The sequence below is a fragment of the Canis lupus genome, chromosome 9, assembly GCF_003254725.2.
Source record: "Canis lupus dingo isolate Sandy chromosome 9, ASM325472v2, whole genome shotgun sequence".
NCBI classification, from domain to species: Eukaryota; Metazoa; Chordata; class Mammalia; order Carnivora; family Canidae; genus Canis; species Canis lupus.
In genome coordinates, this window is record NC_064251.1 from 25,439,103 (window position 1) to 25,455,212 (window position 16,110).

General features: G+C 52.0%; 1 protein-coding gene across 3 annotated transcripts in view; it reads left to right on the forward strand.

Moving 5' to 3' along the window:
• The window catches only part of CDK5RAP3 (CDK5 regulatory subunit associated protein 3), an 89,439-nt gene extending 74,951 nt beyond the window's left edge, over positions 1–14,488 (forward strand). For 2 of the 3 annotated variants that reach the window (XM_049114764.1, XM_049114763.1), the window contains exons 2-14: positions 5,236–5,284; positions 8,241–8,372; positions 8,644–8,744; positions 9,085–9,133; positions 9,788–9,966; positions 10,163–10,299; positions 10,527–10,671; positions 11,046–11,156; positions 11,686–11,761; positions 12,548–12,636; positions 13,270–13,475; positions 13,853–14,024; positions 14,131–14,488. In XM_049114764.1, the coding sequence (XP_048970721.1) occupies positions 5,236–5,284; positions 8,241–8,372; positions 8,644–8,744; positions 9,085–9,133; positions 9,788–9,966; positions 10,163–10,299; positions 10,527–10,671; positions 11,046–11,156; positions 11,686–11,761; positions 12,548–12,636; positions 13,270–13,475; positions 13,853–14,024; positions 14,131–14,196 (1,512 nt within the window). In that variant the 3' untranslated portion in view covers positions 14,197–14,488. Of the gene's footprint in view, positions 1–4,880; positions 5,011–5,235; positions 5,285–8,240; positions 8,373–8,643; positions 8,745–9,084; positions 9,134–9,787; positions 9,967–10,162; positions 10,300–10,526; positions 10,672–11,045; positions 11,157–11,685; positions 11,762–12,547; positions 12,637–13,269; positions 13,476–13,852; positions 14,025–14,130 lie in introns of those variants that run through there. The other variant, XM_025440115.3, reaches the window with a different exon arrangement.
• Positions 14,489–16,110: the final 1,622 nt, after the last annotated feature.

Below are 16,110 nucleotides of genomic sequence, written 5' to 3' on the forward strand. Positions count from 1 at the left end.
GCACACTGGAGAAGGAGCCCCAGTGAGAATTGTAGTGGGCAGGATTTGCTGAAAACCACCTGTGGCCTGCCACTGGAGAACGCTACCAGAATCAGGTGCCAGCTTTGGAGGCTCTGGCCCATCTTTCTGAGAGGGACCAGCCTGGGAAGTAGGCCAAACCCTTGGCCTTCAGGAGATTCATTTCTGGGAAGAGCAGTATTGGGAGGGGAGTTTGAGATAAGGCTATAAACTATGAATATCTTTTAAACAGGCCACTTTATTGCTTTATAATTTTTTTAAACTTTTAAATGCACCTCCTTAGGGGGTGCCCAGGTGGCTCAGTCAGTTGAACCAGCCACTTTAGATTTTGGCTTAGGTAGACATCTAAATAAATTTTACCTATTTGAAAAAGAGAGAGACAGCAAGTGCAAGCAAGGGGAGAGTTCGTGGGATTGGGCCCCTGTGTCTGGCTCAAGGCTCTATTTGGGATCAGCTTGAGATTCTTTCTCTCTCCCTCTCCCAAGGCCCTCCCCTTCCCCCGTTTGCACTTGCTCTAAAATAAATAGATAAAATCTTTAAAATAAATAAATTAAATAAATGCACCTCCCTAAAACTAGGTTCAAGAATGATATTCCAGAGACGCCTGGGTAGCTCAGTAGTTGAGCGTCTGCCTTTGGTTCAGGTTGTGATCCCGACCGAGATTGGGCTCCCTGTGTCAGGCTCCCCACTGGGAGCCTGCTTCTCCCTCTGCCTATGTCTCTGCCCTTCTCTGCATCTCTCATGAATAAATAAATAAATAATCTTTAAAAAATGATATTCCACAGACAAACATACAACATGCCTATCCTCAGAAATTTATCTTTGTTGTCTGAGGCAAGTAAAATACACCCAGGGAGCCCCAAGGGTCTCAGTGCTCTATTGTGGCAAGAAGACCCAGCGTCCTATTGGATTACAGTTTCAAGCAGTTCAGGGGCGCTGGTTCTAAGTCCTGGGCTGAGGAAGGAGGGATGCAAAAAAGAGCTGGGGAATGTGCAGCCCTCCTCTCAGACCAAGTGATCCTGGTCCCCACTCATTCCTAAATGCCCGCCTGTACATGCTACACTTTTTATTCCTTCCTTTTTTATTATTATTATTTTTTATTTATTCATGAGAGACACAGAGAGAGACATAAGGCAGCGGGAGAAGCAGGCTCCCTGCAGGGAGCCTAATGTGGGACTTGATCCGAGAACCCCAGGATCACGACCTGAGCCAAAGGCAGACGCTCAACCACTGAGCCACCCAGGTGCCCTCTTATTCCTTCCTTTAGGAGCATCCATTAAGTGCCTGACATTCAACATCCGGTGTCATCCAGGCACTGGGGTCACAGAGATGAACAAGCTGGTACTCCCTGCCAACAAGATGCTCACAGACTAGGTACGGAGACAGACTGGGGAAAAGCTACATAGAAACTACACTATAAACACCAAGATACCCCAGTTTCCAGGGCTTTCAGCCCAGTTGGCAAGTACACCACACACACACATGCACATGCATACACACATGTGCACACGCACACACACATATCCCGACAATCTGTATGGCTGTGAGCAAGTACACAGAAAACACAGACCATAAAGTAATAAACATATGGAAGATAAAAGAAATGGATTATTTGAATGTCCAGGGTAAGCCTTTTTTTTTTTATGGCTATTGTAGAAAGATAAGTAATGGGTGTTCTTGCCCAGAATAAGGGGTAGTAAGAAAGAACTTTGGAACAGGACAGGGACTGCAAAAGTAGGGGTTCCAGGTATCTGGTGCAGCAACTGGGGAGAAAGTGGGAATCAAGCTGAAACCACCAGGCTAAGGTGGCTGGGGCTGAGTGAATGGGGTAGGCAGGGTTATGGGAGAAGCCACATCCAACAGAGAACAAAGAATGCAGGCTGGAGAGCCAGACAGGCCTGGGTTTGAATCTCAGCCCCACCAACTACCAGCTGTGTGATTTTGGCCACGTTACTTAACTTAGCTTTGGCTCCCTTACCTTTTAAAATCTGGCTAATGATAGTGCCCACATAATAAGGTTGTTGGAAGGATCAAATTAGATAAGGCTTGTAAAACATTTAGGTCTACACTGGCACGTGGCACATGGTTATCACTTAAGGTAGCTAACAACAACAGCACAGGATAGTCAAGCCGCCTGCCTGCATAGCCCCCTGGGGCTCTGGGCTTTCCTATCCAAAGCTGGCACAGGCCTGCTATGTCCTTCTCTACTTCCCTCCACATGCTGCCCTTTGCCCAGTTTTCCGTCTGCTAAATCAGCAAAGAATTGTGAGAATCACAGTCAGAAGCACCCCACCTGCCACCTTCCAACGGCTGCTGGAAGCCCACACTCCTCTGCTGTCTGGGGCAGTCACCCTGAGCCGAGGCCAGCAGGTAGACAGAACTAGTCTCAAACATCTTTCTGCTACACATGAGTCACCCCGGGGAGCTGTGGGTGGAGTGAAGTGCTGGTGGTCTCTGCCTCCACCAACTCACCCTGCCCTGCTCTGCCCCACCTGTTGGTTCAAGGAGGAGGGATGCGCCTCGAGGGTGGGGCAGGGCCGTGCTTCTTGGGATGTCCTGGGGAGCCAGGAACACATAGTTGGAGCCCAGTAAGTGTTTGTTTAATCACAGGGGAGCCCCAGCAATTCTTATAGCCTGAGTCAGGACTCTGAGATGGGAGCCAAATTCCCACGAGAGAACCCTGAAGAGGCCTTTAGTTCTGCCCTAAGAGCCATTTCAAGGGAAATCTTTCAACCCACTTTATAATAATGGCGATTAATGTTTCATGCACACACAGACACGCACAGAGTCTACAAAGCATGAGAGATATATTAAAGCATGTTGTAAACTGCAGAGTTGTACATCTAGTATGTTTATTTATTTAAGCCTATAAACAGAAATACCAAGACAATCAGGATAGGTGCTATCTCCACATTGAGGAAACTGGCTGGCAGGGGGGTTATGGAAATAGTCCAAGGTCTCACTGGGCAGAAATCTAGGTCATCTCACTGTTCTATCACACCATGCAGTTCAGTAACAAATTTACTGGGTCCCAAGTGCTGTGGTGGCACAGAGGTGGGGGGTCCGTTAGAAAGAACCGGGCAGAACCCTGGGAGGAGCTAACATCCTGGAAGGGGAGGGACCCCAAATGGCCCCAATACTCAGCCCTGTGTGATCACCTGTCTCACCACCCTGTCTCCTCACGCCAGCCATTGCTTTCCTAGTCTCATGCCTTCCCTCAGCTTCAGCCACTGCATGGATTGATTACAGATCAGTCAGCCTGTGGCTCTCCAAAAGCTATATCCCCAGTCCCAGGGCTCCCCTGAACTCCAGAGCTGTAGACCCAAGTGCCTCCTGCACACTTTTGACATGGGGGCCTCCCAGCATCATTCACTGGGTAAGTTCAAGATCCCCAAGATCCCCACCCTCCCCAGTACCAGTTCAGCATCCTGCATTCCCCGTCTCAGATGATGGCACTCCTCATCCAACCACCTAGGGGTCATTCTTGCTGTCTATCTCCCCCACCCACATGGCCATTTGATGGCCAAGTTCTGTCCCATTCCCTCCAAAACATCTCTCAAATCCAGCCCTTCCCCTCCTCCTCCTGTCTTGTCCTCCATCAGGCCCTAATCTCTGCAATAATAACCTCCTGACAGTCTACCTGTCTCCAGTCTTATCTCTCGCGAATCTATCCTCTGCGGTCACAGGTCCTTCCCCGCTTCAAACCCTTCAAACCCTCCTCTAGTGGTTCCTCCCTGTCTGCAGGGGTGAAGTCCAAGTTCCTTCATGAGGCTCCTCCCTATGATAGGACCTTTCCACCTTTACAGTCTCCTGGCTGGCCACTCCTTGCCCCAAACTTTTTACTGCACAAATGCTGGCCTGCCTTCACTGCCACTGCCACCACCAGCATCATCAGCGTGAGACCCGTCGGTCGGGGTGCCCTCTTGAAATTCTTCCATCATAAAAAATTATTTATTTATTTATTTATTTATTTATTTATTCGTTCATTTAAAGGTTTTATTTATTATTTATTCATGAGAGACACAGAGAGAGAGGCAGAGGGAGAAGCAGGCTCCCTGCAGGGAGCCTGATGCAGGAAGGAGCCCAGGACCCCAGGTTCACTCCCTGAGCCAAAGGCAGATGCTCAGCCACAGAGCCACCAGGGTGCTCCTGCAGCTCTTTTATTTTATTAATTCATTTATTTTTTAAAAGATTTTATTTATTTATTCATGAGAGATAGAGAGAGAGAGAGGCAGAGACACAGGCAGAAGGAGAAGCAGGCTCCATGCAGGGAGCCCGACGTGGGACTCGATCCTGGGACTCCAGGATCAGGCCCTGGGCCGAAGGCGGCGCTAAACTGCTGAGCCACCAGGGCTGCCCCAGCTCTTCTTTTGAAGACTCGATGTAGGTGTTATCTTGGGGATGCCTCCCCTTCCCCGCCCTAATCTACCCAACAGGTAGCAGGTACTCAACACATGTCTATCAGAGAAACTCAACGGGAAGGCAAAATGTGACAAGTGCCACCCACAAACGACGACGGACGTAAAGCCAGGCAAGGCGGGAAGGAGGCATTTCTAACGGCCTCCGGGTGTCCAGGGTCAGCGCTAGGACCCTCTCGGCGAGCCAGGTAATCCTAGCACCGGAGGCTCGGTGGCCACCTAGCCGCAAGCGGCGGGTGTCAGCTCTCGGGCGTCCCCTGCCGCGAGCTCGCCGCCCCTGCAGCCTTTTCTCGGCGCCCCGCCCCTCTCCAGCCCTGAGCCCGCCTCGCGTCTCCCATTGGCTGACTCCTGTCCTCCCGCCTCTCCGGGCTCAGCCATTCGGAGCCCCGAGGTGGGTGGGGCTTGTGACCAGGGGAGGAGCGCGCGTCCCGATTGGCTCGGAGGAAGGTGGCTACGTGGCCGGAGGAGGCGCGTTCGGGCCTAGACAGAGGCTCCGCTAGCCCCGCGCGCGATTGGTTGTAGGTGGGGCTGGCGTGGGTCGCCAGCCGGAAGCGGAAGTGGAGGAAAGATGCAGGTGTGGGGCCTGGAGCTGGGGGCTGTGGGGGGCTGCTCCGGGGACCCGGGCTGAATTCGGCCCGTCAGTTCCTGGCCCGCGTCGCCGGCCTCTCTCCCGGGCGCGCCCCCCACCCCGGGCCCGTCATTCTGGCCCCGCAGGGCGGCGGTTGGGCCCCTGAACCGAGCGCGCAGGGGGCACGCCCCCTCGGCGCGCTCACGCCCCGTTCCCCGGCGTGTTTCCCTCCAGGACCATCAGCACGTGCCCATCGACATCCAGACCAGAAAGCTGCTCGGTAGGAGGGGACGCCCCGCGCAACCGGCTGCCAGGGGGAGGCCCTGCCCTTTGCTGCCTGTCGCCAACAGCTGGGAGCCCCGATGCCCCAAGGCCCCTGCTGAGGCGCTGACCACTCGCGGTGATCTGCTCCCAGCCGCGTCTGCCTGCCGCGCTCGGAGGAGCGGGAAGGAACCGTACATAGTCTGTACTTGAACCTTCGGCTTCCACCGTATAGCATCATGACACGTGCGGTCAATCATCAGGCCCAGATTAGTGGCTTACTGTAAAGACGGTCAGCTACTAAGTGGCAGATAGGAAGTTAGAGTTCGAGTCTGTCGGACTCCAATGTCTATGCTTTTTGTATAGAAAAAACTTCCCTCCTTTTAAAATAAATTATTTATTCATGAGAGACACAGAGAGCCGTGGAGACACAGGCAGAGGGAGAAGCAGGCTCCCGGTAGGGAGCCGGATGTGGGACTCGATCCCAGGACCCCAGGATCATGTCCTGAGCTGAAGACAGATGCTCAACCACTGAGCCACCCAGGCACACCGCCCCCCCCTTTTTTTTTAAAGAGAAAAGCTTCCATCTTCCCCTGATTTTAGGAGGAAGAGGGACATAGACCCAATTGGGAACAAAGACCTTTTAGTGGGCAGGCCACCTTCCTGCTGTCTATATCTGATCTAAATACCTCCTCAGTTCAGAGCCAGGGAAGGACCTCCTCATATATGACCCTTCTAGGCAAGTGCACTACTCCTGGATTGTAAAATGCTAATTGCATTAATGGATTTGATGTCAGTTTTGTCATTAAGATGACATCTGACTAGGACAGGCTGGGTGGCTCCGCGGTTTAGCGCCGCCTTCAGCCCAGGGCCTGATCCTGGAGTCCGGGGATCGAGTCCCACATCGGGATCCCTGCATGGAGCCTACTTCTCCCTCTGCCTGTGTCCCTGCCTCTCTGTCTCTCATGAATAAATAAGATCCTTAAAAAAAAATGACATCTGACTACCTCATCCCCTTCTAGTTTTATTGTATCTACAGAGTTTTTCTTTTTGAAGGTTTCAGAGGAATACAGCGAGGGGATATAGCTGAAAACTAGTGTGAGAGCACAGTGTTTGATCAGTTGGCAGGTATGTTAACAAGGGCAGGGTTCTCAGTTCACTACTGTGGACTATTTAGTGAGTTCTATGCAGTGGCCACGTAATAGAGCTTTTTTTTTAAATTTTTAAAAAGATTTATTTATTCATGAGAGACACAGAGAGAGAGAGAGAGAGGCAGAGACACAGACAGAGGGAGAAGTAAGCTCCATGCAGCAAGCCCGACTTCGGACTCAATCCCAGGATTCCAGGATCATGCCCTGAGCCAAAGGCAGGCACTAAACCGCTGAGCCACCCAGGCTGCCCTGGAGCTTCTTTTTTTAAATATATTTTTATTTATTTATGTATTCAAGAGAGAGAGAGGCAGTCTCCTTGTGGGAAGCCCGATGCAGGCAATCCCAGGACCCCAGGATCAGGCCCTGAGCCAAAGGCAGAAGCTCAACCACTGAGCCACCCAGGTGTCCCCATAACGGAGAAAAATTCAGATTTGTCCCAGTTCTTCAGCATTTGTGCACTCTTGGTGCATGAACTTGTCATTGGCTGTGAAAAGGACCAGGAAAACAACAACCATTCGTTGAGTCTTTGCTCTACCAGGTGCTGTTTTAGGCACTTGACATTGCAAAAATGAGCATATTTTACTTGGATTTATTGAGTCCTTGTCATATGCCAGGCACAGTACTCCATTCTCTCTTGTGTTCAATATCTTATCTCCATTTTATATGTGGGGAAACTTGACGCACAGAATGGTTGAGAGACTTAAAGTTGATAATTAGGGGCGCCTCGGTGGCTCAGTCAGTTAAGGGTCTTGATTTCGGCTCAGGTCATGGTCTCTGGGTTGTGGGATTAAGCCCCATGTTGGGCTCTGTGCTCAGTGGGGAGTCTGCCTAAGGTTCTCTCTCCTTCTACCCCCCTCCCCATGCTCACATGCTCTCTCTTTCTCTCTCTCAAATAAATCAATCTTAAAAAAAGGGGGTGGGGGTAATAATTAGAAACCAGGACCATCTGACCACAAAACCTAGCTCTTAGCTGTCTCCTACTGAGGAAACATGCATGGCTCTCATCCACCCACACCCTCTCCTAAAAACAGATCTGGGCCCAGAGTCCAGGAGGTCAGTCACGTTGGTGTTCTTGTGGTGCCAGGCAGTTCTTCACTGTTGAGAGTACCAGTGTTACCTAGTCCTTAGGGCGCTGCAGGTATTAGGGGCTTTACAGTTGTTCATTCATCCGGTACTTGGCATAATCATCTTGTATTTTCCATTGTCATGGTTAATCCCAGCCCTGAGGAAGTGGAAGTTGAAAGCATCCTCTGTCAGTAAGAAAGATATAATTACCCATGGAAGCAAAAATATTATGGAGAATTTAGAGTGGTCAAAAGTGGCACTTTGATGTCAGGACCAATTTAAAGTTTTTCTTTATCCCTGTGTGGAGGCAGTTGCTCTATAAAAGTCATACAATGGGGCGCCTGGGTGGCTCATATCTGTCTTCGGCTCGGGTCATGATCCTGGGGTCACGCTGTGGTGGGGTCTGTTTAACCCCAAGGGTGCCTTTGAGCCTCTCTCTTTTTTTTTAAATTTTATTTATTCATTCGTGAGACCAAGAAAGAGGCAGAGACACAGGTAGAGGGAGAAGTAGGCTCCCTGCCGGGAGCCTGATGCTGGACTCAATCCCAGGACCTCGGGATCACATCCTGAGCTGAAGGCAGACTCTCAACCACTGAGCCACCCAGGCGTTCCAGAGCCTCTCTTTATTCCCATGATGCTTGCACCTTAACCAATATACATATAACTTTTAGCCAGTGTCTTAGCATATTTCACCTGAATTAGTGGTGGGCTTCTGGCTGTGTCAGTGGGAATGCTGTGATGTGGGTGCTTCTCACACAGACTGGCTGGTGGACAGAAGGCACTGCAGTCTGAAATGGCAGAGTCTGGTGTTGACCATCCGAGAGAAGATCAATGCTGCCATCCAGGACATGCCAGAGAGCGAGGAGATCGCCCAGCTGCTCTCTGGATCCTGTGAGTGCTTCTGGGCTACATTACCAGAGCCCCTCTTTCCTGGAGCACTGGATATCAGCTGAGCCGCCCCCTTGTTGTTTAACTGTAGGGCTGACCCCTAGAGAGAGATTTATTTTTGGGGTACAGATGCCAGTTTCTTCCAACACAGAATGCTGAGGGGGAGAGCTATACATGCTAAAGTTCTCAGCATATTCATCAGTTAGCCATGTGCCCAGAGTAGGTGGGGAAGATACTATAATTCCCAAAGTCTTTGTTTTTCCTTGCTTTTTAGACATTCACTACTTCCACTGCCTAAGGATTGTGGACCTTCTCAAAGGCACTGAAGCCTCCACAAAAAATATTTTTGGCCGGTACTCTTCACAGCGAATGAAGGCAAGTGTGGGCAAAGCTGCAGGGTCAGAGTCTCTGGTCTCGCTAAGGGTCCAGTGGAGATGCCTATGTAGACTGTTTCCTGAGCTTTCTCTTTGCCCCCAAAGTTTATTCCAAAGTAGATCCTATGCCTGGGTTTACATTTTCAGTCCTACTGCTTTGGGGAGCGCTTGTTGATGCCACATTCTTAAAAGGAAGTGTGTGGGGGTGTCCAGCCAGTGTTATGAAGAGGTCTGTGTCTGATGTGATATGAGGGCTAGGGGAGTGTCCCCCCTGGGGCTTGAGCTGGTATGTGGCTGCTGAGCGCCATTCCAGCTCACTTCCTATTTCTATCCTCACCCAGGACTGGCAGGAGATTGTAGCCCTGTATGAGAAGGACAACACCTACCTAGGTAAAGTGGCCTAGCCTGGGAAGCCTGGTGTCCATGGGGCGGCCCACTCCCAAGAGTTCTGAGACTCTAGGCTTCTAGGAGGCACAGTCCTTTTGGGGGAAGAAGCTGGGGTATAGATGTTTACCAGGTGGGCAAAGAAGTTCCCCAAAGAGTATTGGGAGGAGGAGGAAGACCAGGCAGGTAGTAGGTATTGGCCAGGCCGGGCCTGGCAGGTATGTGTAGGTCCTCATTACTGACCTCTTGGTGACTGACCCACCTCCTCTGCACCCCTAGTCTCCACTGGGAAGAAGAGGGGCCACATTGGGTGCCTGAGAGCATAATTACAGGGCTTATGGTACTTTGGGGTATATTTCCTCAAAGTCTTAATAATAATAGCTCATACTTACCAAGCACCTACTAAATGCAAGGAGTTATACTCATGTTTTATGTGGATTCTCTCTCTTAATCCTCATGGTAAATATGATTGTCCCTATGTTACAGAACAGGATTGGATTAGCGAGTTTGAATGACTGTGTGAGGTTCCACGGCTGGGAGGGGGGAGCTGGGAGGCCAAGCCACGCTCTCTGCTGCCACGGGGTGTATTTGCACATGTCCCAGGGGCATGTTTGCCTCGGGGTGTGGGCATCTGGGGTAAATTTCCTGGGCCCCTTTCAGTGGAACTCTCCAGCCTCCTGGTTCGGAATGTCAACTATGAGATCCCCTCACTGAAGAAGCAGATCGCCAAGTGCCAGCAGCTGCAGCAAGAATATAGTCGCAAGGAGGAGGAGGGCCAGGCGGGGGCTGCCGAGATGCGGGAGCAGTTCTACCACTCGTGCAAGCAGTATGGCATCACGGTGAGCTGGAGGGCACCTGGCGCCTCTGTTGGCCTGAACCCAGCCCCTTCGCTTTTGGGAGAGGCTCCCTTCTCGGCCAGTTGTGCCCTTCTGAGCCAGTGTCTCACCCATCTGCAATCTTTGGGTGTTCTTTTGAGCTCGCTGCACTGTGCTTCCCACTGCTCCTGTCTTAGCCCTCTTCTCCCATCCTCTCTAGGGAGACAACGTCCGAAGAGAACTGCTGGCCCTGGTGAAAGACCTGCCGAGTCAGCTGGCTGAGATTGGGGCAGGGGCTCAGGCCCTGGGTGAAGCCATCGATCTGTACCAGGCCTGTGTGGGGTTTGTGTGTGAAAGGTAAAGGACCTTAGTTTCTCTCCAGCGCGGGGGGGGGGGGGACAATTGACCTATTTTCCTCGGCTGTTCTGTCTCCTCTACTTGTGCTTTTCCCACCTCACGTTTGAGTTTTGGTTTAAACACGTGAGCCTGTGGGAGCTCCCCCATCTGGCCTGGGGGCGCAGGCCGGAGCCCCGCGTGGGCTTCACATGTGCGCAGCAGGAGCGTCAGGCGGTGCTCTGTTTCAGTCCTACAGAGCAGGTGCTGCCAATGCTGCGGTTCGTGCAGAGGCGGGGGAACTCCACAGTGTACGAATGGAGAATGGGGACAGAGCCCTCTGTGGTGGAGCGGCCCCACCTCGAGGAGCTGCCTGAGCAGGTGGAAGAAGATGTGGTAAGACAAACCTGGCGAGAGCCATGTCCTCATGCCCCACAGCTCCACCTCTACGTGAGTGCAGAGTCCCAGAAGGAAGAAAGTAGGATTTGGGTGCGAGAGACCCTAGCTGGAAGGCCCTCCCTTATTTTTCCAGGCTTCTTGAGGCCAGAGCAGAGATGAGTGTTGTAGAGGCTCAGCAAGCTGGTTGACCTTGAACTAGGAATCCTGTCCTGTGAACTCTCTGAAGATGTGCTGTCCTTCAGGGAGCCCCCAAGCCATTGCCCTTCAACAGTGTGCTGGCGCCCCCTAGAGGGGCAGCTGAGACCTCTGGGGAGGCACACCCCTTTCTTTTCACCCACTTTCTCTAAGCTAACACTTTTTTCCCCTGCTAGATTGATTGGGGCGACTTTGGAGTAGAAGTGGCTGCCGAAGGGACCGATTCTGGCATCTCTGCTCAGGCTGCTGGAATTGACTGGGGCATCTCCCTGGAATCAGACTCAAAGGTTAGGAAGCCCTCTTAGCCCATCTCTCTGAGGACTTGCTGTGTGATCTCTGCTTTGGTGTCGAGAGAAGTGTTGTCTGTCTTTAAAGATGTTACCTGAAGTGGGCAGCCCTGGTGGCTTAGCGGTTTAGTGCCGCCTTCAGCCCAGGGTGTGATCCTGGAGACCCGGGATCAAGAAGTCCCACGTGGGTTCCGTGAAGGAAGCCTGCTTCTCCCTCTGCCCCCGCCCCCCCTCCCCCGCCTCTCAAGTTAAAAAAAAAATCTTAAAAAACAAAAAGATGTTGCCCATAGACCTCAGGCGAGGTATAGTCCAAGGGGGGAGCATTTGACCCCTTTTCTCCTGGTATGTGAGGGTCTTGGCAGGTGGTAACTCTAAGCAGGGATGAGGGTAGCAACATATGTGGCTGCAAGTCCTTCATACAGTTGAAATGTGCAGGCATATTGAGCTTATCGAGGGTTTGGTTTATTCTGGCTCCCTTTGCTGGGGAAGATTCTTGCAACCCTGCTGAGGTTCTTTGCTTTCCACCCAGGAAGCTGGAGGTGATGGGATTGACTGGGGAGACGACGCCGCTTTGCAGATCACAGTGCTGGAAGCCGGAACCCAGGGTAAGTGCCCTCCTCCCTGTAGCTTTGGCAGGAGTGGATGCTCAAAGGTCCCTGTGTCTCTGGAAACAAAAAAATGCACTGCCAAGATTGGGCTGCTCACACATCTAACTGTTTTCTCAAAATCATGATGATGATGTAAGAGTAGAGTAACGGAAGTTCTAAAAAAAGTCTTTTAAAGATTTTATTTATTTATTCATGAGAGACAGAGAGAGAGAGAAAGAGACAGTAGTCAGAAGGAGAAGCAGGCTCCCCCATGGGGAGCCTGATGCGGGACTCGATCCCAGGACATTGGGATCACAGTCTGAGCCAAAGGCCAACACCCAGCCACTGAGCCACAAGGTACCCCAAGTTCTCAAAATCAAGTCTAGAAGCTCTTAACTTTTGGAAAGCGAATGTGGGTCACCTTTCTGATGAGAGGTTCCAGAAGGGCGGTGGGCTTGGAGGTCTGACCTTGACCCTCCTGCCCAATAGCTGAGAGGATGTAGTGGCCATCTGAGCCACTAGAGGGCGGTGCAGGATGAAACTTCGTGGCCGACAATGCTGAGGGGCCCTTTCCAGGCCCTAAAGCCAGCTCTGTGATCCTCCTCCCAGACTGGCAGTTGGAAGTAGTGTCTGATTCGAGTTAAGACAATGGGAAAAAGTAACCCTTCCCCCCACCCTGGGGTGAGACATCAAGTAGCTTCTGCAATGAGTTTTTGTCCATATTAGCCCACCAGAACTTCTCAAAGTTGAGGGTCTTTTTCTCTGGTCTCCAGTGACTTTATCATTTGTCTCTCTTCCTGGCAGCTCCAGAAGGTGTTGCTAGGGGCCCAGACGCCCTGACACTTCTCGAATACCCCGAGACCCGGAATCAGTTCATCGATGAGCTCATGGAGGTACCTTCATCCTCTGTGGATGGACCCTTCCCGCTTGTGTTCATCTCCATCTGTTCCCCTCCCAGTGACCTGCTGGCTGGTGAGGGCCTCATCTGCGTTCATAGTCCTCACCTGTTCCCTTTTCTTTTTGCTAAGAGAGGCTCCTCTTAGACTCCAGGGCAAAGGAGGACAAAAGGATGGAGTTTCTCTGGTTAGAATAAGAGTGATAAGATATGTGGCTGGTTCCCAGATTCTTCCCAGCCCTCTCTTAGTCCAGGCTTCTCAAATATGGATTCCTGTTCCCTGAATCTCATTCCTCTCACAGAGAGAAAATACCTTCACTGGGACAGAGAGAACCCATCAAATCTCTGTGTTTATAGTTATCTGAGCCACATGTTGGGAAGAAGGAGAGGTGTCCAGGGCTGGGGGTGGTGGGGAGTGAGATAGCAGGAGGGGCGGGAGATTAGCGGTGGAGGCTGCTTCAGGCTCTCACGTCATAGTTGGTAAGTTTCTAGCAATTAAAGTGTTCAGAAGAAATAATCCCTCCTCACCAGGAGTCTAGCCCTCACATCTCATTCTTGCATTCTGAGCAGTCTGAGGGCTTAGCCTCTGAATTCTCTTCTTGGTGTCAACCAGATCCTCTTCTGCCCTCAGCTCGAGATCTTCTTGTCCCAGAGAGCCGTGGAGATGAGTGAGGAGGCAGACATTTTGTCTGTGAGCCAGTTCCAACTAGCTCCAGCCATCCTGCAGGGCCAGACTAAGGAGAAGATGGTTACCATGGTGTCGACACTACAGGACCTGATTGGCCGGCTCACCAGTCTTCGAATGCAACACCTGTTTATGATCCTGGCCTCCCCAAGGTCTGGCTTTCCTGTTGACACTGGGCTCTTCCGGAGCGTGATGTGGGGTGCCGCCATATTGAGCAGTCCTGACTCTTTGCGTTCCCCTTCTCCATGACTCCTCAGAGCTCTTCTCTGCCTCCCATGGCAGCTCTGTCACAGCTGGGATCCAGGGTTCTCTTGGGGCAGGATGGGGTGGTTTGACATATGCAGGCAGGCTCTGCTTCCCAAGTAGGACAGGAGAAGTGGGAGCCATAAACCTTGCAGGGAGGGAATGAAGCGGGTGGAGGCCAAGTTGCTGGGCAGGGATTTGGTTGCCTTTGCCTTTCCCAGCAGATGAATGGGGATACTCAGGCTACTCAGCTGCCTCAGACGCTTAACCCGAGTGCCCCGCACAGGTATGTGGATCGAGTGACGGGGTTTCTCCAGCAAAAGCTGAAGCAGTCCCAGCTGCTGGCTTTGAAGAAAGAGCTGATGGTGCAGAAGCAGCAGGAAGCGCTTCAGGAGCAGGCAGCCCTGGAGCCCAAGCTAGATCTACTGCTAGAGAAGACCAAGGAGCTTCAGAAGCTGGTAAGACAGGAAAGGCAAACCTGCCCAGGGGGAAGACCCCCAGATTATACAGAACGAGGCACCTTTGCCTCTCTGCTTCTACCCACTTGGTATCACTGTCTTTCAGATCGAAGCTGACATTTCCAAGAGGTACGGTGGGCGCCCCGTGAACCTGATGGGAACTTCTCTGTGACAGCCTCCACAGGTCCACCTGCCCGTCTTCCCAGCCTTCTGGCAGGAGGGGAAGACAGCCTGGGCTGAAGTGGCAGGGCTCTTCCTAGCCAGAGACCAGGGGATTGGAGGATGGAAAGCCACGTGAAGGAGCCATCTCCTCGATGGTGACCTTTGACACTTGCTATACTCTCTGGCAAGAAGCTATCTTGATTGGCCCTGTGACCCTCAGTCTGAGACCACAGTTTCTGGGGCTTCTCATCATCTAGTTGGACTTAATAAAAAAGGAAGAGGCTCTTGCTTCACTACTGACAGTTTGTGCTTCTCTGGCCCTTGAATCAAAGCTTTGCACCTGTTTGCCTGGGCTTTTGATCCAGTGGGCTCCCAAGGCCACCGGCTGTTCCTACAGAGCCCCAAGGGGGGGAGGGGCTTCCCCCCCTTTGCTTGTGACAGGCAGGGCCCCAGATTAGTATCTACAAGTGGTTCCACAGGGGGCTCTTGGGGATCTCCATTGGCTGGGCCCCTTTTTCTGTCCGTGGCCAGGCTAGACTGCCCTGCTCAGGCCAGAAGCCCAAGGGTAGTAGTCAAGTGGCAGCCTTGTTGGAGCCAAGCAAAGCTGTATTTTCCTTTTAATCACAGTTTACCTCCAGGCAGAGGGAAGATGTGGTTTGGGAGGAAGGGTCTGATAAACAAGGTGGAGACAGGAGTTGTCACCTTTGCTAGCTAGCTGCCTGTTCACTTCCTCCCCATAACTGCCAGCACCGTGATTGGGTAGAGGCCACCCCAGGATAGCACCCCTCTCCCCAGCCACCTACCCATCCCCATTTCCCAGGAAGGGTAGGGGTTGGGGGTGGCCGGCAATTCGATTTTAATTTCATAGCAGAGCAGTTGATTCATGGCTCTTTGTCGCTGGCGTTGACTCCCGTAATGACTTTCCATCAAAATGAAAAGTGGAGTGACACCACTCATTATTCCTGCTGCTTGTTATCTCAGTTCTGGGGAGGGCCGCCCCCTCCCTGCTGCCTTTCAGCCGTCCTGGACAGTGAGTGATGGCCCCTATTAATCACCGACCCCGCGGACTCCGGCGGACACACGCTATCCAAAGGAGAGAGAGATAAGGCAGCATGAACTGCTCAGAGCCGCTCCTATCAATTAATGTCAGCCCATCGCTTCCCCCCAATCTTTGCCTGTTCACCTCCTTTTGGAGGTATCGGGGGCTGAAATTACTCTAGGAATTGGAAAAGGAAAAACAACCCGTGCGGAATGTTGAGAATGTCCTTAGAATCGAAGGATGTAACAGGGACCGGGTGGGCTGTACCCTGCCCTCCGTCGTTGTGGACATGTACGGCCTAGGGAGCTGAGTCTCTTAGGCCCTTTCCCTCTAAGAGGGTGGCTGCTACCTCCTGCCCCACCTGTTCGGCTGCTGGCTCCACCGGCCTTCTGGCCTGCCTCTTGCGGCAGCCATCCGCTCACCAAGGCATTGCTACCCTCGCCTGGTCAGTGTCCCTCGTCCAATCACCAGCTGCTACATGGATGGATGCTGTCGCTTCCAGGCACCTAGCTGCAGGGAGAAGCCCTGTGAACCATGTGACCACGGTGGACCAGTTTCAGGCCTTAAAATTTCCTGCTCCTGCCCTGTCGGAGGAGCACCTTGCCTGCCTGCCTGCTCTGCTCTGCCTGGGGTTGATGGCAGGGAGTCATACAGGCTGAGGTGTGGCCATCTTCACAGGAGGGGAAGTGGGTTTAGATAAGGTTCTCTCAGCAGATTTGGGGCACCTTGTTAAGTGGTGTGGTTAGGGGACTGTTCTCTCTCACAGGGATCAGACCTCGTCCACTGCTTAGCTGGTAAAATGAAGGCCTACTCTACACTGATGTCAATTGGGTTTGTTTTGTTTTGTTTTTTAAAGATTATATTTATTCATCTGAAAAAGAGAAT